The sequence below is a fragment of the Coloeus monedula genome (assembly GCF_965178545.1).
Source record: "Coloeus monedula genome assembly, chromosome: 2".
In the NCBI taxonomy this organism is placed as follows: Eukaryota; Metazoa; Chordata; class Aves; order Passeriformes; family Corvidae; genus Coloeus; species Coloeus monedula.
The window spans coordinates 94,668,177-94,691,555 of NC_138782.1; the positions used below are offsets into that span (position 1 = coordinate 94,668,177).

Genomic DNA, 23,379 nt, shown 5'->3' on the forward strand with positions numbered 1-23,379 from the left:
GGTCATTCTCTGTCAGTCAACCAAGCAAAAAGAACATCTAGGCAAGCAAACAGCAATACACCTGTTGGAATAATTCACAAAGTTACCAGCAGATATGGAAAACTAAAATTCCTTATGTAGTGCACATTATACAGAAAAAGTGTTAACACTATTATGATTCAGATAAGCAAAATCCTGTACCATCCATACATTTTACCAGTTCTTTCACCTAGAAAGATCATATGATTCATTAAATTCTGATGGAGATGTAGTTTAAATTTAAATACTGAACTTTCAGTTTTAATACCCTAGGGCTTGGTCTTTTGGGTAAAAGCAGACACTAAGATGAAGGTAAACTACTAAGATGTAGGCCTGTTAATATTTCATAGTATGCATTCTGGTCCACTTAACAACATACAAGGAAGTTCTTTCAACAGGGAGATGAGATGCCCTCTTAATTTCTGAAGTTAGTTTGACCCCTTCATTTTTTTCTTTCTGCCTTTCTACTGTATTGATTCCTTGGGGTCAAACAGCATTTTATTTATGCTTAGAGTTGGATTTTACTAGCAAAAGTAGGTTATGAAATTAGGCAGAAAAATTATTCAAAATACATGCTTGCTGCAGAGAAACCTTCCAAATAATTGAGAAAAACCAACCTTCTAAATTTTTCACTTTCTTTTGAAAACTGTCTCTCAGAAAGAGATTATATAGTCATTCTTTAAGGACGACATTGTTTTAGTATAAACTGTATAAATTGGATAAAATTGGAGAACACCACCATATGGGTATAAATCTTAATGTTATTGTTACAGGGAAAAAAAGTTCATAAATGAATGTTATATAATTCTGGTGCTGATTTTGTCTTTATTGGCTTTTCTTGCTGTTGAATACCTCTGAAGCAATGCTAACAAAAGCATGTATCTTTGGGCATCATCAAGTGGTGGAGCAAACTGATGGAAACACATAATGTTTGTTGATAGGTAGCCATTATAACTGAGGATTTAGTATGACTAATCATGCTAATGGCACCAAGGATAAAAAGTCAAAGAACAAGGATCAAGAAATCTGTGAATGTCAATAGACTTCACGTTCTTCGAGAACAAGTGGAATCTTTCAAAATGTTTTGAGTTTCAGTCTGCTCTGAGTCTCCAGGATTGCTTTTTTTGAAATCAAGTAGCCCCCATCTTCCTTTCCTCCTCTACCCCCTGTCAGCCTTCTAAATCTTTGGTAGCTTCTTTGAAGGTAACCTAAGCATGTTTCCAGTCTCAAAATAATATAATGGGGTTTTTTTTTCTTTTTTATAAGGGTAGCAAATCAGAAAAAGAATAATCTTTTTCAAAAGAGGAATGAGGTTTGTTTTCTTCTGGGAAGAAAAATTCTTCACAGACCTCTGAAATCTGTGATTGTTCCAAAATTTTCTTTTATGCCAGCCTTTCTTCCTACCTCTCTATATTTGAGAAATCAGAGAATAAGGTAAAAATAAGATACTTTCCTTCATATCTCAGTTTAATCCATGTGCTATCATGCTCAGAGTTTACCAGAAGACAATCAACTCCAGCAACCTGTGAAGTCAGCTGAAGTCTTTCAACATTCTGGAAGTAATGAAGCTCTTGAATTGAGAGAGGAAAAGAAACCTAATGAAAGCATGATGGATGCGGAATATTTGCAAAAACAGAACTCTTCCAGTAAACCTGAATACACAGAAAATAAATTGGAAATGAACAGAAGAAAGTTAAATGTAGAGAGATGTGATAAAATCAAAACTGATAGAACATTAAAGCAACGTCTAAATTTCAATGGTCAAGAAAGTAGCATTAGTGGCAACAGAGACAGTAAGCTACATACAGAGCAGGAGAATTTAATGGGTTTTGGTAATCAAAGCAAAGAAGAAAAAAATGGCAAAAAAGATTGTTTTGTTTCAACTGAGATCTGTGTGAGTGTGAACAATGATCCTGGTGAAATGTTAAATGAGCAGATTGCTAATAGAGAGAGACAGAAATCAGAAGGAATGTCAGAGAAGTTGCCTGAAGTGGAAATGATTCACAAAACCACAGGAAAAAAAAAATCAAGAAAGGCAGGGAGTGATGTTTCAACAAAGCAACAATGCAAGATGCAATTAGAAACTGATTTTGAGCTAATAACAAAGAAAGCTGAAGTCAGTCCAAGAACTGGAAAGCAGGCCTTGGGTATCAGCCCTTATGAACAGCAACATTTTTCACAGGGAACTAATTTTGAATGTCAGAGTAAAGAGCATTGCTCTACAGAAAGCAAAAGCCATAATACTTTAAAATCTGAAGACAGAGGGTTTCAAGTGTGTGGTGAAAAAGGTGATTCTCTTTCAGGTGCAGGGGATGCAGCACCTTTAGAGAAAGTTGCATCCTCTTTCAGAAAGCTGACAGTGCACAATGGAAGTGAACAAATGAAGTTAAATTTGCAATCTATGAGCAATCCAGGTGTTTATTGTCATGTTGAAAGGGATACTGACAAACTGCAGAAAGCATCTCTGGATAAAGGTTACCTCTTAGCAGAAAATGAAATCCTAGAAAAATCACATTTAAATTCAAATGAAGTCAAGAGTACAGTGCAAGAAATGTCGACTGTTTCTTCAGGAAATATTTCAGAGGGTCACTGTGCAGCAAAAGTCTCTGAATCTTATCCATTAGATTTTCATGTTTCACCTGTGCAGAATGATCAACCTTTAGGTACAGAATTGTTAGGAAATGATGGTGATTTAAATGCAAATTTAGGTGTCTCAGGAGTTTTTTCTGGAGGAGAGCATTATTTTCCATTATCAGAACATGAACTAGCAAAAAAGCTTTTGAGTCACAATGAGAAAATAAGCATGAAGAAAATACCACAGGGTAACATTTATGGTTTGCACAACATAAATAGAAGTGGGAAGAAGCAGAGTGGAGAAGACAGGCTAGAACAGGGTCAGAAATGTAAAGATTTCTTGCTAGTTTCAGAAGTAGACAGTAGAGATGAGGATAATAGCACAAAGGTCCCTCGAAAAACCACAGGACTCCAGAAAACATTTAGTGAAAAATTAGGCAAAAAAGCCTCATTTGAAGAAAAAGAAAACAAAAAAAAAAGAGACAATGATAATGAAGAGAAAAGGAGCACAACTATTATTAAGGTACCAGAGTTTTTATGCAATGCAGATGAAAGAGTTAATCTAAGAATGTTTCTAAATCAATGCAAATCAAGATTTGAATTGCAAATTACATCAAGGTCAAGTGATTTAAGATTGATTGACCATAATTTAAACAATGAATATGCTAATTATGCATCAATTACTGTGCATTTTGAGATGCTTAAGTTTTTTAAGTTCTTAGAAATTAATTTTTATACTTACTTTGTGTTAATATTTGCCATCCTTTTCTCCACCCAACTGATGCTCAGCATGTTGATTAGAAAAATGAAATCTAAGATACAGTTTGTGACTGTATCTATATTTTTAGGTCTTTTTTCTTCAAGCACAATACATTAGAGTTTGTGTTTATGTGAGTATAAGAGATCTGATAAATTGATTTAAGTGTTTTGTTTCTGTTGGGGGCTGTTCAAAATTATAATACAGGGAAATACGGAGAGGAACTGAAGAAGCTGCCTTTGCATTAGCCTTTTAGGAAATGTCTCAGATATTATATGAAAAATCAAGTAAATCTGGTAAATTTTAAGTAACCCAACAGTTCGCTTGTTTGAAAACATTGCTGTCATTACCCTTCGTGCCCTGTTTGTATGATCATAGGAATGAATATAGGTGTGTTCTCACTTCATGTTAGCTCACATTTGGTAACTTAGCACCACAACAGGGCTAATGAAGACAAGGTATGTATAGTTTCAACCATAATGTTAGTGGTGATTACACATCTTCCTTAAAAGACTTGCTCTGGATCTGCCAGTATATGGAGACTACTAGCCAACTGATTTTCATTAGGATTTTCCTAATTACCATGTTTACACTTCTGTGTCTGCACTGCAGAACAGCTGTACTCTTACTAGTCCCCCAGCTAAGCCAGTGGAGGCATTGGGACTGGGGAGCAAACTGTGGAGCACAGCTGTACTGTGGTTTGGATACTTCTCTTTCTGGAGCTGCTGCATCTTGGCTCTAACTCTAGATACTGTTTCTTTTCTTGGAGGGGATTTCCAAACTTTTCTATGTCATTTGTGGTTGCAAGCTTAAATCCTTCTTTCAGCACCTGGTGAGCTGATTGAGAAATGGTAGGCCACTTTCTCCTTGGGAACTCTTGCACACTGTGTTTGGCTCATTGTTTGCTCTACCTATTTGTTTGGAGAGAAAGCCTATGCGACCTGTTTGGTGTTGCTTTCTGCTAAGAGGCATCTGACTGAAGTGAGAGGCTTCAGGACTTCTTCACTTTGTGGATGTCTTTGTCAAGGGTTTCATATTTGGCTAGTGGTAACTTCCTGAAGCCTTCAAGAGAAGGTGGTGGTGGTGGGAACTGCTCATCCTGCTTTCTGGACATACCGTATATACACGAGTAAGTATTTTCCCTTCTGCTTTTCTAAGAGCCTAATATGTTCTGTATGCTGTATTACAAAAAGTGCATTCTAACTTACCCTTCTCTTTTACAGATTTTAAAGAATAAGGAAGCATCCACACGTCAGGCATATTCAGATCTAATGGCACAGCAAAATAGTACAGTTGCTGAGAATAAAAAACTCATGGGAAAGGTAAAAACACTTGAAGAGACATTGGAGAATATGAAGAAACAAAAACTCCAAGTGGAACAGGAACTCCCTAAAGTGAGAGAAGCTGCAGAAAAAGAGCGGAAGAAGCAGCAAAAGGACATGGAGGAGATCTGTCGTCAGAAGACCAAGGCTGAACAAGAGGCTAAGCAATGTCGTATAGACCTAGAAAGCATTGAGAAAGAGAAAGCAGATGCAGAGCAGGAGTTGGAGTGTGTAAGGCAGTTCATTTTTCAGGCAGAGACTCAAAGAAGTATACTGGAAGAAAACCTCCGTGCTTTTCGAAATCAAATAGAAGAAAGCACTTTTACCCGAAGAAACCTTGAAGAACTTCTAAGAAGAAAAGATACTAATCTTCATGATTTAGAGAAACAAAAAAAAACCTTGATGCAGGAACTGCAGAAAAAAACAGATGGAGAAGAGAAACTTATGAAGCTCATCAAGCAAATGGAACAAGATCTTGACTTTAAAGGGAACCTATCAGAAATAAAGCTGCAGGAAAGAGAGAGAACTGAATCCAGAAGAAAGATTATTGACGGCACATACACTGTAACTAGAGAAACTTCCCTGCCAACTTTTACAGCTGGGCAAGGCAGCCAGTGTAGGATTGATTCTGAAATCATGAGTTTCCAGAAGAAACTAGAAGCCAAAAAGGTAGAAGAACTTAAACAAAAGATAGATAATCTGACCCTTGCTAACAAAAAAGCTGATAAAACTATTAAAGACCTGAAATATGAACTGAATGAAATTGAGCTTCAAAAATCATCAACAGAAGAAAAGTCTCGTTTATTAAAAGAAAAATTAGATAAAGTTAACAATGAACTTAAATGCCTAAAAATTAAGTTGGAGGAAAAAGACCAAGAAGAACAGAGATATTTGCAACAGTTGAAAGAACTGGAAAGGCAGCTACAGAGAACCACAGGTAAAGCTGAAGAGGTGATGCAAGAAAATATTGATCTTAAGAAAATTAAGATGAACTATCAGGAGGAGCTGAAATCTGTTCAGCAAGAAAAGACACAGCTAAAAAGAGAAGTAGAGGAATTAACCAGATCACAGACAAAAACTGAAATCACTATCAAACATTTAAATTCACAAATCAGTTCTCTTCAAAAAGAGAAGCTGGCAGCTGAACACAGAACACAGTCATGCAAAGGAGAAGCAAATAATCTTCAAGACCAGTATAAGAAAATTAAAGAACAGTTGCTTGAAAAAACGAAAGTAGAGAAAGAAAACCAGCATGAAATTCAGATGCTGAAGAATGAATTAACCAAAAGCAATCAGGTGTCAGAAACATTGAAACAACAGATAGAAGACCTTAATAAATGGAATACTGAAACAAAACTACTGATGAAGCAAATTCAATCCGAATCAGAGAAGATGGCTTTGGAAAAACAAAATATTCAGAGGAAAAATGATGCGTTAAAAGCCCTAGCAGATGGTTTCAAAGAACAATTGCGTACAACAAATGAACAATTGCACAAACAAACAAAAATTGAGCAAGAATTCATATGTAAAATCAAAAGCCTAGAAGTTGATCTTGCAAAAACAAAAGACTTAGCTAGTGACTATAAACAAAAATGTGATAAACAAAATGCTTCCACCCTTAGCATTGACCGGGAGGTTAAAAATTTAAATGCTCAGATGAGTGCTCTAACTATGGAAAAGAGAATGAGTGAGCAGAAGATAGTGCTACAACAAACTCATATACAAGAATTAAGTAGCAAATTAAAAAAATTGCAGGATGAACTCCATCAGAAAACTCTGGATGAACAGATGGCACGCAAAAAGATGATTCTGTTTCAGGAAGAATCCATTAAGTTTAAACATTCTGCAGAGGAATTTAGGAAAAAAGTGGAAAAACTACTGGAATCCCATAGCATTACAGAAAAGGACATTTCTGGTATAAAGCTAGAATGTGTTGCTCTTCAACAAGAAAAGCATATGGCTGAGGAAAACATCATGTTGTACAAGAGGCAAATTGAAGATCTGCAAGAAAGGCTTAAAAAATGTCACGAACAACTACAACAAGGGAAGCAGGCTGAAATGGACTATCATCAGAAGTGCAGGAAACTTGAGGAAGAATTGGAAGTGCAGAAGCGCGTGGTTGAGAGCTTGAAACAGAAGATGGATCTGCAGGTCAGGGAGAGTGAACACAGGTTTCTTTCATTTCAGAATGAAGTTCAGCAAAATAATAAGCTCCAAGATTCTGGATTTAAATTGAGCTGTGAGAGAAGAGGGAATGATTTCAATTACCTGAGTGAGACGGCAGCTAAAGAATTTGAACAGCCTCCTCCACATACAAAACCAAGCTCACCTTTGTTAAGGCAGAAACAGGGGAGATCAGGTTTTAAATCTGATCAAATAGAAGAAAATACATTGTACCTGAGTGCTGATGATACAGTACCAAGAGAGGTGCAGTTTCAGATGTCAAGCATAAACCAATCATCAGAAGATTCAAGTTCTCAGTCTTTTACAGAGTTTGTTTCACAGATGAGTACGCAGTTCCAGATAACTTTTGATAAAGCAAACCAAATCTGTGGCACATCTGAAAGGGACACATTAAGAAACAGAAACCTACACAGTTCCAGGCAAACCATTAGACATGGAGAAGACACAAAACATGAATTAGGAGTGGTAAAACTTCATCCCTTGGAGGTACACACTACATTTTCTGAGGGTTTGCCTTCCTAATGCTGCTTTTTACTAGTCGGTTTGGTTGGTTGGTTTTAGTTATGCTTTATTACTATTCTGTTTAATATTTCTAATGTTTCTACCTTGGTGAAGGGAACCCCTTCTGTCTTACATAAAAAGCTTCATGTTAGACCTTAGTAGGTTTGTTAATGTCTACGAAAAGTTATTTTAAAAATTTGTATTGAAAATAGGAATTCACATTCACTGTTGTATCATTACTGGTCAAAGTAAGCCTTGATTAACAGCAGCCCGCTCTTATAGAAGCAAACAACAGTTACTGATGCTTAGTCTAGTCATATTCCTGTTATTGAATAAATATTTGAAATGGCAAATGCACTTCAAAACTCAAGCTCTGTATATATCTCTGCTTACCAATTTTAGTAGCAGTTCTCCTTTCTGACTTGTGTTCAAGTTCTCCCTTTGGTTTCTCTGGTGGTGGATTTAGGAGTGAACTATGTACAGCACAGTCTGCAGTTGTATTTCTCACTGTGTCAAAAACTTCCTATTTACAGATAGTGGAGAACAAGCACTATGACATGCATGTTGAAGTCACAACATTAAACCAAGAGAATGACAAGACTTTTGGTAATGAAGAGAGAATGTTTCAGGGATCCAAAACTTCCGAAGGGTTTAGGAGAGAAGACTTTGCAAAGATGAGCTCTTTCTTAGGAGAAGAGGTTTTGAGAACTGTTGATGATGCTACTCAGCTGGAATATTTTACAGAGGAATATGATACTATTAAACTTCAAGGTCTCCGACGTGATGTAACTGCCAGACAGTTGACTGAAGTTAAACTTTTAGACAAGCTCACTGTTGAGCAGCTCATTTCAGGGCAGAAAACTATTGATGAGGTTCAGAAAAGTCTTGAAAAATTTTTAACTAAACCTACAGCTATAGCTGGGCTGTACCTTGAATCCAGCAAAGAGATAGTCTCTTTTGCTTTAGCAGCAAAGAGAAAGATCATAGGAAAAGCACTGGCGTTAGCATTTTTAGAGGCCCAAGCAGCTACTGGTTTTATTATTGATCCCGCAACAGGTCAGAAATTCTCTGTTGATGATTCAGTTGTTAGAGGTCTTGCAGACAGTGAATTTAAGAGTAGACTGCTTGAGGCAGAAAAAGCTGTTTTGGGTTACTGCTGTTCTGGGAAGGTGCTGTCTGTGTTTCAGGCTGTGGAAGCTCATCTTTTAGAAAGACAAAAAGGTAAAAATATCCTTGAGGCTCAGATTGCAAGTGGGGGGGTTATTGATCCTGTGAGAAGTGTTCGTGTACCTCCAGAAGTTGCCGTGCAGCTTGGCTTGCTTAATAATACCATTTTAAAATTTTTGCATGAACCTTCAAGTAATGCAAAATGTTTCCAAAATCCAAATAACAGGAAAGCTATGTACTACTGTGATTTGCTGAAAATGTGTTTGTTCAGTGTAAGCAGTAAGTGCTTTCTGCTTCCAGTTGGTGAAAGGAAAATAAGCAGCCCGTCAGCAGAGAAAAAACATAAAACTTCTGTAGTAAATGTTGACACAGGAACTGAAATGGCTTCATATGAAGCTTATAAAAAAAATTATATTGATAAAGCTACATATCTTGAGCTTTCAAAACAGGAATTTGATTGGAAGGAGTCTACATGTTTTGACTCTGATGGCAATTCTTTTCTTTTGCTTACAGATCTTAAAACAGGTGTACAGTTAAATATTGAGGAGACATTAAATCAGGGTAGAATTGACAGAGCGTTAGTCAACAAATATAAGGAGGGCTTAATCACAGTTAATGAGTTTGGTGATATATTACTTAGCAGCTCACAGCCAAATAAGGACTTAAACAGTCCTATTGCAGGGTTCTGGCTTTCTGAAACCAATGAAAGAATTCCAGTCTTGAAAGCTTCACGCAAAAATTTGGTAGATAGAGTTACTGTGCTCCGATGTCTTGAAGCCCAGGTTAGTACAGGAGGTATAATTGATCCATTTACAGGAAAAAAATATAGTGTTTCAGAAGCTTTGCAAAGGGAGTTAATTGATGATGGTTGTGCCAAGCAAATCCAGCAGTGTGAGCTGCTCTTTACTGGGATCATTCATCCTGTAAGGAACACTATTATGTCAGCTGTTGAAGCTGTGCATTTAAGTGCCATAGACAAAGAAATGGGCATGCGCTGTCTGGAGTATCAGTACTTGACTGGTGGCTTGATAGATCCAAAATCTCATTCCAGGTTAACAATGGAAGATGCAATTAAGAATGGTATTATTGACGCTATCACAGCTACAAAGATGAAGGATGAAAAATTGCACAATAAAGTTTTAACATGCCCCAAAACTAAGAAGAAGATAACCTACAAAGAAGCTTTAGATAGAGCTGTTTTTGATTGTCACACTGGGCTGCGCTTGTTAGAAGCAGCTCAGCCTATGAAAACAGGAATTTCCAGTCTTTACTATAATTCATAGTGGACGAAAGATATAAGTACTCATTTTGGGCTTTGCTTTAAAACCTGTTAAAGTTAAGGAAAAGATCTGTGATGGCCTTTATGGAAAATCATAAATGGTGTTTTCTAGCATCAATTACTTGCTGCAAAACTAATTATTATGAACAGCTAATAAGCAGAAACCACTGAAACTGGAATTAGATATTACTTATTGCAAAACTGAAGTTTATAGATGGGCAGATTCATAATTTCAAAATGCAGTCTATGTGTTCAGTCTTTACCGGCAGGCCTTGTCTGTCATTACCTTACATGTAGGTAGTGTAAATGAGAAATTACACTGAGGTTGGTGAAGTTACTAGTAGTGCAAAGTGGGTAGATTTGGGTGAGACAACAATCATATTCTTACATTAAAGATTGAAAGGGATTGCCCATTTTTGGACTGAACACAGTGTAGTATTTCATGTGACCTGTTACTTAAAATTACAAATCAGTTTGCAGATACCATTTGTTTTACAAGAGTGGCAATAAAATATACAAGATTAAATCTGCAGTGCAGTAAGCACACATGCATCAGTACTTTTTCTCACACTGGTATTTCATTAATTTTAAAGGGCTGTTCACACCAAACAGTTGTGTGCCCTGTCCTGAGTTTTTCTCTCATTTCAGGTTCTTTTTTTTTTTTAGAATTGTTTTCTGTTCTAATAGGCAAATGAATTACAATAACACATCAAATTTAAAAAAAGATCCATTGAAATAAAATGTTTTCATTTCTACTTGTGATACATGGAAGGGCTTAAGCATGTTTTCTCTGTATAGATAAATGTCCACCTAACAGATTGTGTATATGTATGAAAAGGAGTATGTTTTCCTGTGCAGAAAAAGATTAAATGTCTCAGTATTTTACTTTTATTTTTCTTGTTTCTGTAGACATAAAAGCAGTGTATTCTTCCTAATTGTAATTTGGTAATCCATGTGCATAATTTGCAAAATACTGTTATGCTATGCTGGTTGTACATATCCTTACCCGAGGGTAATGCAAAGGCAGCAATTCAAAGATAGTTTATATGCAAATTTTTTTTAGATTTTATCTGCTGAGTAATGGCTGGGAAGCTATGCTTTTTGTTGCTATCAATCATTTTATAATGATTGTATGTGTGTATGAATAAGCACCTTTATCATAATTACAAATCACTTGATGTATTATTTTGTTAATGTCTATAATTATGTGGCATTTTTGTTTCTACATCAAAGTGTCATAGTAATGAATGTGGTGGTAAATAAAAAGAAATCATTTTATGTTTATGTGGTGATAATAATGCCATTGTGGTAGAATTGTGTTTCTGTGGACATTAATGTTACATATTTCAGCAATTTACATTTACATGTTTTTTTTACAATTCATGGCACTCATCAGAAATCAGTGGAAGAGGAAAAGAAGGAACATGTTGAGAAAGCTGGAGATTTACTGAAATGGGTGTCAAACCTCAGCAAGACACTCAGCAAAGAAGAAGGAGAAAAGGCTGAAAAGACAGATTTACCTAAGCAGCAGGTACACAGATGTCTTTGATAAAGCACCACTTCCTCTTTTTTAGGTTTTTGCATGGATTAAATTCCAAAATAATCCATAAACACTTTTTTTTTCCCCCTACAAATCACCATCCACATTTTCCTCAGGACATAATTTCACATTTTCCTCAGGACATAATTTCACATTTGATTGTGAGTAGAGAGTTGGGTAAACAAACATCAATATTTAGGGACACAAGCATATTACTCAAGAATAAGCTCCCACTGCTTTTTACAGACCTAGCATGTGACATATTCTGACACTGCAAAATATCAGTTTAGAGAAACTGGACCCTGCACACCCTTTCTCAGCCTTTTTAGAGGGAGAGTGCATGTGTCAAGACAGCCTTTTGGGTACCAGGAGGGAGAAAGTTGGTAGGAAGGGCCTGAAGGCCAAGCTTCTATTTATTTGCTTTTCAAAAGTTAATCTGAGGGGTTCTCTTAAGGGATAGTCAAAACTGCTGCCCTAGGAAGTATAGCAGGTGTTGACTGAGGCCTCTTTACTATCACACTAGTCCACAGGCTGTTGGAATGGCTCATCTTGATGCCGTTGTATTTAACAGGACATTGTCACTGTGTACAGTTGTAACTCTGACCATAAATTTCCATCTGTGAAGTTTCCTGTCATTTCTAGGACCTCCTCTGCTAGGCTGGCCCCATTAAATAGCTTAATTACACCTAAAAAGGTTTCAGTAGGTGAAGGTCTACCTGCACACTGAGCAGCAGAGGGACAGAGCAGTGTCTTGTCCACATCCCTCAGTAAAGGGCTGGATGTGTCATCATACAAACATAATTTTGGCCCTCCTGGCAGTCTGTTCCTGTGTTTTTATTTTGGTGATGCATTCTGGTGCCACAGTCACTGGAGCAGCATCTGCATAAATCCTACTTTCTGTTGGGAAGGTTGGCAGTCCTGATGACCACTGCAACTTGTAGCTTTTTCAAAGAGGACCCAGTGCTAGCTCTGAATTTGTCCCTATATCTAAGGAGGAAATAAGCTTGTATTGATTTGAACATATTGATTGGTAAATTAATAGTAGTTAGGATCAGAATTTGCAGAAGCATTCAGTGCTGGTCCTCTTCTGCCCTTGTTAATGACAACACTGCAAACCTTTATCAGTGTTGGGCCAGCACTCAAGTCCTTAGGACATGTCAGCTTACCATGGTATCTGTGACTGTTGTCTACCCTGTCCAGCCTGAGTCTCCAGTGAGTAACCTATGAGCTGGCTGTCTTGGCTTCCTGTGGGAGATGGGTGTTTGCTGAAGGTCTTTGTTTCCTTTGTGAAGTGGCACGATGAGGTAGCTGCACCTTTCAGAGGTGCCTGGGTTTGTGCCTCCGCTGACTAGCAATGGTGCCTTGACAAATTGTGTAGAAACATGTAGAAAGTGGTGATTTGATAGCTAGTGTCAGCTGAACTACATTTCACATAGAGGATTAGGGTGGCTGTGGGGTGTAGTCAGGTACTGGGAAGAGAAGCTGATGCCAGTAGTGACAGGGTGCACACAGCAGCCACAGTGACACTGGCTCCCTGAGTAAAGGGATCTCATGACCCCACCTGCTACTTCAGCCTGCTCACATCACCTTGTGTGGTGCATCCAGTGGTTCTCTTGGTTCCTGTGCAAGCAGCACGAGTGGTGAGATAGTGGCTTGCTGGTGGTGATTGCAAAGGGAGACTGTTTGGGCCCTTTGATACAATGCGTACAAGGACAGAATTGGTTGTGTCCAAACCCAGGTGAATGAAGGGCCCAAGCACCTTGCCTGAGATCTAGCACCTGTGTTGAGAATATCTCCAGCTGGCAGAACTCCCTTTTGATAATTTGCCTTTATTTAATCAAAACGGGTGCTTTTCTTTGAAGAGACTGCAGGGAGTTTCTCAGGAAAATTAGAAGATTAAATTCCCACAAGTTCCTCTACCAGAACAACTCCTTTAGTGGGGATGACACAGAGCTGATAGTGTGAAGAATATTAATTAATAATTCCTTTTTTCCAAGTTTCTCATGTTGCATATGTCTCTGTTACTGAATTTCATGAAGGTGTGTGGTCTTCTGATATGTTTTTTCAAAAATTTGTTATCTCTCATTTTGGTGAGCAACTTCTTGAACATGACCATCTTACACAACTTTTATAAAGCTGCTATAAACTGTGCCAGTTATAATAAGTAATTTTAAATGATTGGTTAATTTTCCATCAAATAACATTTTGAAATATTCTATTTGTTTTGCTCAATAGTTTTCTAAAAATACCTTAATTAAAAGGCATATCACAATGACTTATCCTTATATAAATTATACAATTCCAATAAATAATACTGCTCTAAGGATAGCCAGTATTTAAAAAAAATCAAACTCTTATATTATTGAGAATAGTCCCAGATACAAATACAATTTTGTTTGGTTTTTTGTTTTTACTTATGTACATAATGAGGTCTTGAACACAGGTTATTTATTTTTCAGATTTCCCTTCATGAAATGTCAACCAAGAAAGAACAAATAGCTGAAGCTCTGCAGACTACTCAGTCATTTTTAGCTAAGCACAGTGACAAGTATGCCATTTTTTATTTTTCAAATAATGTAAATTATTGAATCAATACATACTGTTTGCTTAAACAGAAATCATATCCTCATCTTATAGTTCTAATTGCATTTCATGTACAGTTTCGGGTTTTTTTTGTCTTCCCATTTGGTGAAGCTTGATGCAACTTTGTTTATTTCAAGAATTTGATTTGGTTTATATACCCCTGGTCAGCTTAAAGAGATTAGACATTTAAATTTTCATTTGAAGTCAAAATAATTAACAAATTTGTTGTAAATGAGTACTTGAACTACATGTTGCAAGATTGTTTCATCTGTGTCTGAAAAGAGATGGTTTAATGTAGTTGATGGACTGCCCCGGGACTCCTGGTTTGATATATGCGTGTTACAGTAATCCCCACTGTAACAGTTTAAGATACTAAATTGCTGAGATATGTCATGACTCCTTGCTGGTTATGTTACCTGTCTTGACTGGTAATCAGTAGACAAAGGCCCATGCAAAGGTTAAATGCTTCTTTTCCTGAATAACTGCAATCAGATTGTAGCTTTCTTGAACATCTTTGTAATTAGGCTGTATTTTTTCCAGACTACTTGTATTTATGTCTGCTCCCCATTTTTAAGTAAAGGTAGGCAGATCACTCCCAACAAGTTAAAAATTACCCAGAGATCTCCATCTTCCATTTTTTTTTCATAACAGAATGACAGATGAAGAGAGAAATGAAATGGAAAAGCAGGTTAGATCCCTCCAGGAGAGCTATAACTTGTTATCCAACGAAGCTTTGAAGCAGCTGCAAGAAGTACATCTGGGTGATGAAAAGATGGAAGAAAAGGTAACAAGATTGAAACTTAGATTTCAGTCTCTCTTGAGATTTACTGCATGGTTTTCAAACCACACATGATCAGCAAAAGCAGAAGCCGCAATTAACAGTGTGTGGAAGGAACTTGGTATTTAATTGACTGAAGGTGGTATGTATTTGCTATGAAATACTGTATGTGACCTTACCTGTGCACATGAGCATTCTATTCATCAGACTTCTTTTGTGAAGAGTCTTAATAATGTGTGCCTTGCATGAAGAAAGATAAGCAATTCATTCATCTCTTAACTCTTCTCTTAAAAGCCATTCTTTGACTGCTAGATAAGTCTGCGTTTCTGCTGCAAAAATGACATCGTAAAATAACATGTTAATCTCTCCCATATATCACTCAGAAATGTCCTGGAAGAGATCTACTTTCCATTTTTCTTAAAATTTTTCTGGGTATGAAAACAGGAGGACATAATACAATTAGCTCTGAGACACTATGAATATATTTGTTAATGGATATTAGACTTAAATATGGAGTTCTCAAAAATTATCTTGCAAGCGAGTGTTCTCATATACATATAGAGGCAGTGTCTGTGTAATGAGTTCAGATAATGTTGCCAAACTGACTTCATGCTTTCCATGCCAACTAAATGCAATATTTGGTGCTAGAGTATCTGATTCCATATTGTTGAGTGTATATACAGAAATGCTGTATGCTGTAAACATGAATAGCATGGTTGTGTTGAATCACATACAGTTTCCAAATATTCTAACCTTTCACAGACATTTATAGCATGAAAATGTGCCTTTCAGGTATATGTTCTATTTGCTCTCTCTGCAATAATTTCTTCTATTGTCTTTCACTAACCCTGTTTATGTATGCAAAGCATAGGTTTTCAATTCACAGATGCATGTTGGTTTTAAATCTTTTATCACATCGTGTGCTGTTGAATGACTGACATAGATCACTTGCGCATTTGAGCTGCTAACATTCACAACATTCCTCCAGGCCTGGTAAGTACATGTTTTTATGCTTATCATGCATTCAAAGTCCAAAGAAGATTTTAAATATACAGTCCAAAAATACTGATAGCTTTTCTTTTATATTTCCTTTTAGGTGAATAAAGTCATTGCTGGTGTCATTGACCAAACAACTGGAGAAGTCATTTCAGTCTTTCAGTCTATTTTAAGAGGTTTTCTTGACTATGACACCGGAATTAGATTGCTTGAGAATCAGCTGATTCTTTCTGGAATAATTTCTCCAGAATTAGGAGTGTGTTATGATTTGGAAGAAGCTGAAGCTCATGCCTTAATTGATGAGCAGATTCTGTTGCACCTGCAAGAATTAAGTAATGCAAAGAAGCTTATGTCAGAATCATCGTTAGCAAATATTCCAGTTGTTTCAGCTTTAGAACAAGGTCTAATTTCAGAACCTCTGGCTGTTAAAATTCTTGAGAATCAGCTTTCAAGTGGGTATTTGATTTTGCCATCTACTGGAGAAAAGCTGTCTTTGCAGAATGCTTTCCAGAAGAACCTCGTTTCTCCAACCTTGTATGCAAAACTCCTGGAAAGAAAAGACACATGTAAAGATCTCATAGACCCCAACTGTGCCGAGAAAATTTCCCTTGAACAGATGGTTCATAGAAGCATAATACATGAAGCAACAGGGTTAAGACTCCTACCTGTGAAACCACAAGAAAAAGGGAGAATTATGTTGAAATGTGGAAGGAGGGTAACTATTTTGAGGGCAGCCCATGAAGGGCTCATTGACAGGGAAACGATGTTCAGGCTGCTGGGTGCTCAGTTAATGTCTGGAGGAATCATTGACCCTGACTCAGGGAAGCGAATGACTGTGGAAGAGGCCATGAGACAAGGAATGATAGATCAGGACACTGCCTGTGGGATCCTCACACATCAGGTTAAGACTGGTGGAATCCTTTGTCAAAATTCAGGACAACGCCTGACTGTTGATGAAGCTGTACAATGCAACTTAATATCATCTACCAGTGCTCTGCTGGTGTTAGAAGCACAGAGAGGCTTTGTGGGACTAATTTGGCCTCACACTGGTGAAATATTCCCTGTATCAACTTCTTTGCACCAAGATATGATTACAAATGAGCTGGCATTCAAAATACTGAATGATAGAAAGAAAATAGCTGCACTTTACATTCCAGAAACTTGTGAAATAATCAGTCTTGACAAGGCTGCAGAATCAGGGATAATAGACAGTAATACTGTATCTGTTTTGACCAATGTGACTTTACCAGATAAAATGCCCAGTGTAGAAGAATTAAAGTCTCCTTGTAAAAATGCTGCAAAATGGTTATCGACTTACGAATTTCTGCCATCTGTATGTCATGACTGTGAGGAGGAACATGAAGATTCTGGCACAGAAGACCCTGTATGTCATAATCTAGATCAAGCTAAGAAACTATTCATGTCTTACCTGATGGTAAATAGTTATATGGATGCCAACACTGGAGGGAGACTTTTGTTATATGATGGACAACTGCAAGAAGTCATCAATATGTTGCTGGAAGGTGATAGGACTCGGTACAATGCTGGTGTGTCAGAAATGGAACTTAGTAACAAATATGTAAGCTCAAAAGGAATTAACCTAAAATCAGTAGACAGTGTTCAGGGTGATCTTTCGGGTGCTGAGAATTTTTGTAATAACAGGAAAGTAAATCAATGTGATGATTTAAGGAATTATGTATCTTCACAAGAAGATCTCCATGTGTGTAGGCCAGATGTTTGCAATACTCTTGGTACTGAGCAAACAGAATATACACAGGAGATTTTGTTAACTATCCCTGCAGAACTCAGAAATGTAGTAAGTAGCACTCAAAATTCCATGAAGAGAAATGAACTCAGAGGTTTTTTGGAAGTTTCTGAGTGGACAGAACTCAAGCATAACAATCAGCAGACAAAATTAGGAAACATTGAAGGATACCTTCCAAATGACTCAAATACATGTCTTATTTCAGAAACAGCAAACAAAGAGATTTGTGTGGGAGACAGTCTGGATAATGAAAACAGGAATGATAAAATGTTACAGAATTCCTTGAGTGTGAATGATTTGTCAGATAATGAAACATGGAGGGAGCTGGAAAGGTGCACAGAATACGGGCCTCACATATTTCAAGCTGACAGTAGCAGAATGGTACAGGACAGCAGCAAGAAAGATAACTTTCAGAGAGGTCTTGGTTCATCCATCAGTGCAGACACTGAATGTAGACTTCCAGAAGAATTGGTTAGTCAGTGTGGTGTCACACTAAAGTTTGAAGACAATGGATACGGTGAGCAACCTCTACAGGAATATGGGGGTCCATCCCTAGAGGGCTGTCCCTGCATACATGGAAGGCCATCCCTGGAGGATTGTACTGATTTTCGGAATAAACTGTGTCTAGGAGACAGCATAAACGTGCACCATAGGCCTTCATTGGGTGGTGATACTGTCATGCACGATGGACCACCTCTGGGGGACAGCAACAGCACAGCACAAAGACTGACAGTAGAAGAAAGTGATCTTGTATTCCACAAGTTAGTGCCGTGTGACAGTAGTTCTGACTCATCAATAGATGGGGGCGATGGCATCCCACAGCTTGAGAGTAACTGCTTGCAGCATGAATTTGGTGAGGTGGCCTCTGAAGGGGACAGCTCTCAGTTGGATGATGGTGATGATGATGATGCCTATGAAACACCTCAGGGTGATGATGATGACAGTGACGTCTATGATACTCCACAAATTGATGATGATGATGATGATGATTCCTCTGACACTTCTCGAGTTGATGAAGGGTTTGATACCTTGCAGTTGGGGGATGATGATAAACCAGAGCCAGAACTGGCTGGAAGATCAGTTCCATTAGGTTTTCTGGAGGAGAGAGGTGGACGAATAACCCTAAGAAAAGAGACCAGCTCTTTTCAAGAACTTGCAGCTAATGCTGGAGAGAATGTTCGTGCAAATGTGAAAGGGCAACCTGAGACCATAACTATAGCTTCTGCACATGCCAAAACTATGGAAAAAATCCCTGAGGAAAGGGAAAGAATGGGGAGTTTTGGAGAGAAGGAGCAAGAGTTACCAGTTACTGTTGAGAGTGAAGGAAGAAAGGAAGGAGGCATGAGCTGTTTATGGAATATGTGTGAAGGAGATGTACAAGACAGGAATGAGGAAGTTGAAATGAAAGCAGGAGGTGACCTGTGTGGGGAGGAATATGAAGGTTCACAGGAGGAAGATTATGAGGAGGATTATGATAGCTATGATGACTCTGACACTGATTCTGACAGTGAAAAAGAAATGGATATTTTTTATTCACATCATCAATGTATAAGTAAAGGTGACCAGCTGTTAATTTCTGTAGAAGATGTAGAAAGGAGCAATGAAAATAATCAGAATATTGATGACTGCTGCCATTCTTTAGACCACAAGACAGGATATACTTTGCATTTCCAGTCTAACCATGAAAATGGAAAACTATCCTCAGTAAAATGTGAGTCAATGTCAAATGTTTCTGAAGAAAGATGTGTTGGTCTTTCATGTACAAGTGAAGAAGATAGACAGGAGGAAACAGAAGATGACTATGGGACTTTTGTAAAAAGTAAACACATGTCACAAGATACTACTGAGCCCATTCAGTCTGAAAACACCTTTGACACTAAATGGATATCCACTAAGAGTGAAGAGAGTAATGAAACACAGTTTAGGGTTCCAGGATCTCAGCTTCTTGATGAGACTGTGAAATCTGACATCACTGTGACAGCCTACCTACAGCAAGCTACTGATGATGATGAAAGTACTTGGACAAATTTACTTCTCTCAGAATGCTTTACTGATAGTGTGAATAAAGACAGTAATACCATGCCAGTGTTAGATTCAAATCATGGGGAAAGAAAGAGAGAGGCACTATTTGCAGAGGAAAAAGTATTAAATTATCTGGAACAACTAAAGGAAAGTTCATCCCAAATGGACAATAAAATCCCTACAGATATTCCTTATGTGAGTGATAATAGTTCACTTAGTGACCCAGTACATCCAGTCACCAGTTGGAAGCATGGTCAAATAGAAACAGGTTTTGAAATTCTAACAGAAAATAAAAATAGAGTAAATATTATGGAGGAATGTGGTGTCATGGGGTTAAGTAATAGTCCCATTCAGATGGAAAGCCTTGGGGCAATATTTGATGCAACAGTAATTAAAGCTGATAGAGAAACTCCTGTTGCAAGTGAAGGAAAAGTAAATGTTGATCAAGCTTTTCTTGACATTCAAGGTGCAAGATCAGATGAATTTAAGAGAGATGTTAACATTTCTGCTTCTTTAAAACAACATACAACATGCATAAAAGAAGGTGGCCATTCAGAACTCGATAAAACTGAACTCTGTTTAGAGGACATGGAAAGAGGGGAAGAGGGTATACAGAATGAAAAGGATTTTCTGCTAAATATGGAAGAAATGCATTCAAATGAATTTAACACTTTTCCCCCACCTGATACAGAGAAACCAAAGGAGATTAGCATAACTAAAGAAACAGGGAGACTTAACTGTCAAAATACTGACAATGTTCTTAAAGACATTCCAGAAAGCAAAAGTGGCAATGATAGTGAAATCTCCCCCATAAAACCAGATGCTTTAGGAAATACTGAGGATGCCAAAGAATTAGGGGATGGAAGTGACGTGCTACCTACTGGGAGACATACCCATACCACTGATGTTTCTTCTGCAATTCTGAGTAGCATAGGGGATAACTTGAATTATGGTGCCCAGAACGAACATGAGATGCTGAAAAACACAAAGGGAGAAAATGTCATGGTCAGTGAGACTTCCTCCCTTGGAAATGGTTTCAAAAAACAAATGTCCATGGAGTCATTGCAAAAAGAAATGGGGCCCTGCAAAGATTTTCAAGTAAAGGAAGGTATTTCACAATCAGCAGATGTGTCTGACACACTAATGGAAGACTTACAGAATATATTGCAAAGGAAATTGAATATGGGACATGTTTACTGCAAGCAGGAAGGTGAACCCCTAAGTTACTCTGATACCAGAACTTTAATGCAAAATTTACTTAAAATGGTTAGAAGCACCCAGCTTGCAAGTGAAATGTCTAGTGGGTCAAATCTGAAGCAAATAAGCAATGCTGTTAGAACTGCATTAATGGTTAACACGCTGTGTACAGAGCCCAAAGAGAGTGATGCTCCTTCACTGCTTTGGCCTGATTACAGAAGTCCTGATCTTCTTCATGATATTCTGAAGCAGGAATCCTGCAAGCAAAAGACAGCTGATCCAGATGAAAGGAAGAGTGAAACAGATATAAGAGCTCCTGTTCCCAAGCTTGCTACCACTGAATTTATGGAAATTTTTCAAATCTCACCTGGAGATGAACGTACAAGCAAGTTAGAGGAGCTGATAAATGGTTTGCTTATGAGCTCACAGGTTGCTGGTACCGCTACAGAACATGAGGGTAAAGGCAAAGGAGATGGGCTTTATTCTCTTTCCTCAACAGAACTATCAGAACTTGGATCAGAAATTGATGAAGGAAAAACACTGGCAGATAACACAACCACTACTTGGAAAAGTGATCAGGAGCATGGGAAGACAGACAGCCTGTCCAAAGGCTTTACTGAGGCTGTTTTCAAAACAAAAGAAGCAGTTGTGGGAGACACCCCCACTAGCATGGTAAGTAAGAACAGTGGTATGTGCTCAGTGTCCTTTGTTAAAGGAATTGCATGGATCTTTCCATGTGCTGGACAGAATAATTGAACTGGAAAAATGGTTGAAAACTCAGATTATAAATTTAAAATAAATCATAATAAACCCAAGGACTTTTATTGCTTATTTTCAAGTCAGTTTGGAAAATCTTTTTTTAATTTTTAAAACTTATTTTCAGTTCGATGGAGTACAGCACTGTTTAAAGTTAACAGAGAAAATGCGAGAACATTTGGCAGTGCTTCAAGATATGAGAAACCACCTAGATAAACAGCAGCCTATTAGTAACAGCCTGGAAATACTAAAAGCTGAACTGGAACAGCTAGAGGTAAGTAAACTGTTCTTTATGCTTGTACTTCAGTGGTGGGTGGTAGGAATAGCCCTTAGATTTCAAAAGAGAGATTTAAAATACAGTTAAAGCAATTCAGATTTAAATGTCTTTCTTAGTAACTTAATGCATTTTATATATGTTCTCTTTGTAGTCATTTGAATCAGGACTGGCTACCTTTGCAATTATCCTAAAAAAGGACATGAACTTGGCAGAAGAATTCTTGAAGTCTTGTAACAGGGATATTCCAGAAGAGAAACTTAAAGAGCTAAAGATAAGCTGTGACTCTTTGCAGGAAGCATTTTTGGTGGTCTGTGATAGATCTTCAAAACGAGCAAAGCAAATAGTCAGCGCTGTTGACTTGGAAATGGTATGTTTTTATCGGCGTATGGTTTTACCTTAATTTTCTTCAAGGTAATTGGGCTAAAATAAAGGAATTTTCTTTTTCTTTATTTTATCTTAGTATAAAGATACATGTATCATTCAATTTGATATGGTAGAAAATGTGACTAGACTCCAGGAGCATAAATAAATATACAACTTCCCTTTCTAGTCTAAGCTTGCAGGATTACACCAGCAACTTTTAAACCAACTGCACAGATTTTCAGACTGGATCACAGAGAACAGTAAAATCATGCATGACTTCACAAAGAATACTAGTGATATAGAAGAGGTGAAGAAAAGTTTACAGCTGTTTAAAGTAAGTGCTCTTTATGGCAGGTGTTGATGCTTTTGGCAAATGTTGCTCCTTATTATTAATTATTAGCTATGTTTGTTATTCCTTCTCAATAACCTCTACTGCTTAAAGAGATGACTAGAAGTAATTACTTAAGAAGGCAACTACTTGATAATCCAGTAATAAAATCTTGTTGATTTGCTTTTTCACTTGCAAAAAAAGTTGATAAAGTTAGGATTACTGAGAAAGCTATTGGTTCTACTTATATTGTTGCAATAAAACGGAGACTTTTAGAAATCTAATTTATAATACAAATATTTCCATCATTAAAATTGGGTCTTTATGCACAGGGTTCAGAACCTTTACTGAAGTTTAATTGCCTTCCAAAGCAATTACATGTGAGAACACAAGATGGGAAAAGATAAAAAGCCTCTTCATTACACAGCCATAAAATAAGTAATGGAAAACAAAGCAGAGCAAATTTTTAGTAATGTTCATATGCTTCCATATGTATGAATAATAAAAATAATTTTAGTTGTTTTAATGTGCTTAGAGTTCCAGAGACATGGTATGGTCTAGGGGCTCCTCAGGATGTAGCTATTGGCAGAATTTGTCACATTGCTAGAAATGGTGACATTCTTGCTGTAGAATTAAGAATAGGAATGATTTCAAGTAAATATTTTAACATTTCTGTATCTTCAGACCTAGAACCTAGAAATGTTATACCTAACCTGCCATAAATCCTTTAGAGTTGAAGTTTTTAGACAGTCAGTTTTCAGACATCCATGAGAGAGCAAAGAAATAGAGACGTGCAGTTTTTATTACTTTGATACAAGCTGTCCTGAGGCAAACCATGCGCAAGTTCTAATGTCATACCCGAATGTGTCAGAATGATTCTGAGTTTTGATTTTCCATGGCTAAACTGTCTACCAAAAGTATTTTGCAATAGGGGCTAAGAAGAGATGGTAGGGATACTTGTGGTTTATCGGT

General features: G+C 37.3%; 3 protein-coding genes across 14 annotated transcripts in view; all 3 read left to right on the top strand.

Moving 5' to 3' along the window:
* The window catches only part of DST (dystonin), a 258,304-nt gene that overhangs the window by 128,299 nt on the left and 106,626 nt on the right, over positions 1-23,379 (top strand). For 11 of the 12 annotated variants that reach the window (XM_082277170.1, XM_082277160.1, XM_082277169.1 and 8 more), the window contains 7 exons: positions 11,199-11,333; positions 13,802-13,890; positions 14,577-14,709; positions 15,800-21,355; positions 21,567-21,713; positions 21,868-22,083; positions 22,267-22,413. In XM_082277170.1, the coding sequence (XP_082133296.1) occupies positions 11,199-11,333; positions 13,802-13,890; positions 14,577-14,709; positions 15,800-21,355; positions 21,567-21,713; positions 21,868-22,083; positions 22,267-22,413 (6,423 nt within the window). Of the gene's footprint in view, positions 1-11,198; positions 11,334-13,801; positions 13,891-14,576; positions 14,710-15,799; positions 21,356-21,566; positions 21,714-21,867; positions 22,084-22,266; positions 22,414-23,379 lie in introns of those variants that run through there. The other variant, XM_082277161.1, reaches the window with a different exon arrangement.
* LOC309586199 (uncharacterized protein) lies at positions 1,493-7,377 on the top strand (the record flags this gene model as incomplete). Its single annotated transcript, XM_082302824.1, has 3 exons — positions 1,493-3,115; positions 4,573-4,902; positions 5,080-7,377. 3 exons carry the CDS (start codon positions 1,493-1,495, stop codon positions 7,375-7,377), a joined length of 4,251 nt encoding a protein of 1,416 aa, XP_082158950.1.
* LOC309586200 (desmoplakin-like) lies at positions 7,914-9,806 on the top strand (the record flags this gene model as incomplete). The annotated part of the gene is made up of 1 exon (XM_082302825.1): positions 7,914-9,806. One exon carries the CDS (start codon positions 7,914-7,916, stop codon positions 9,804-9,806), a length of 1,893 nt encoding a protein of 630 aa, XP_082158951.1.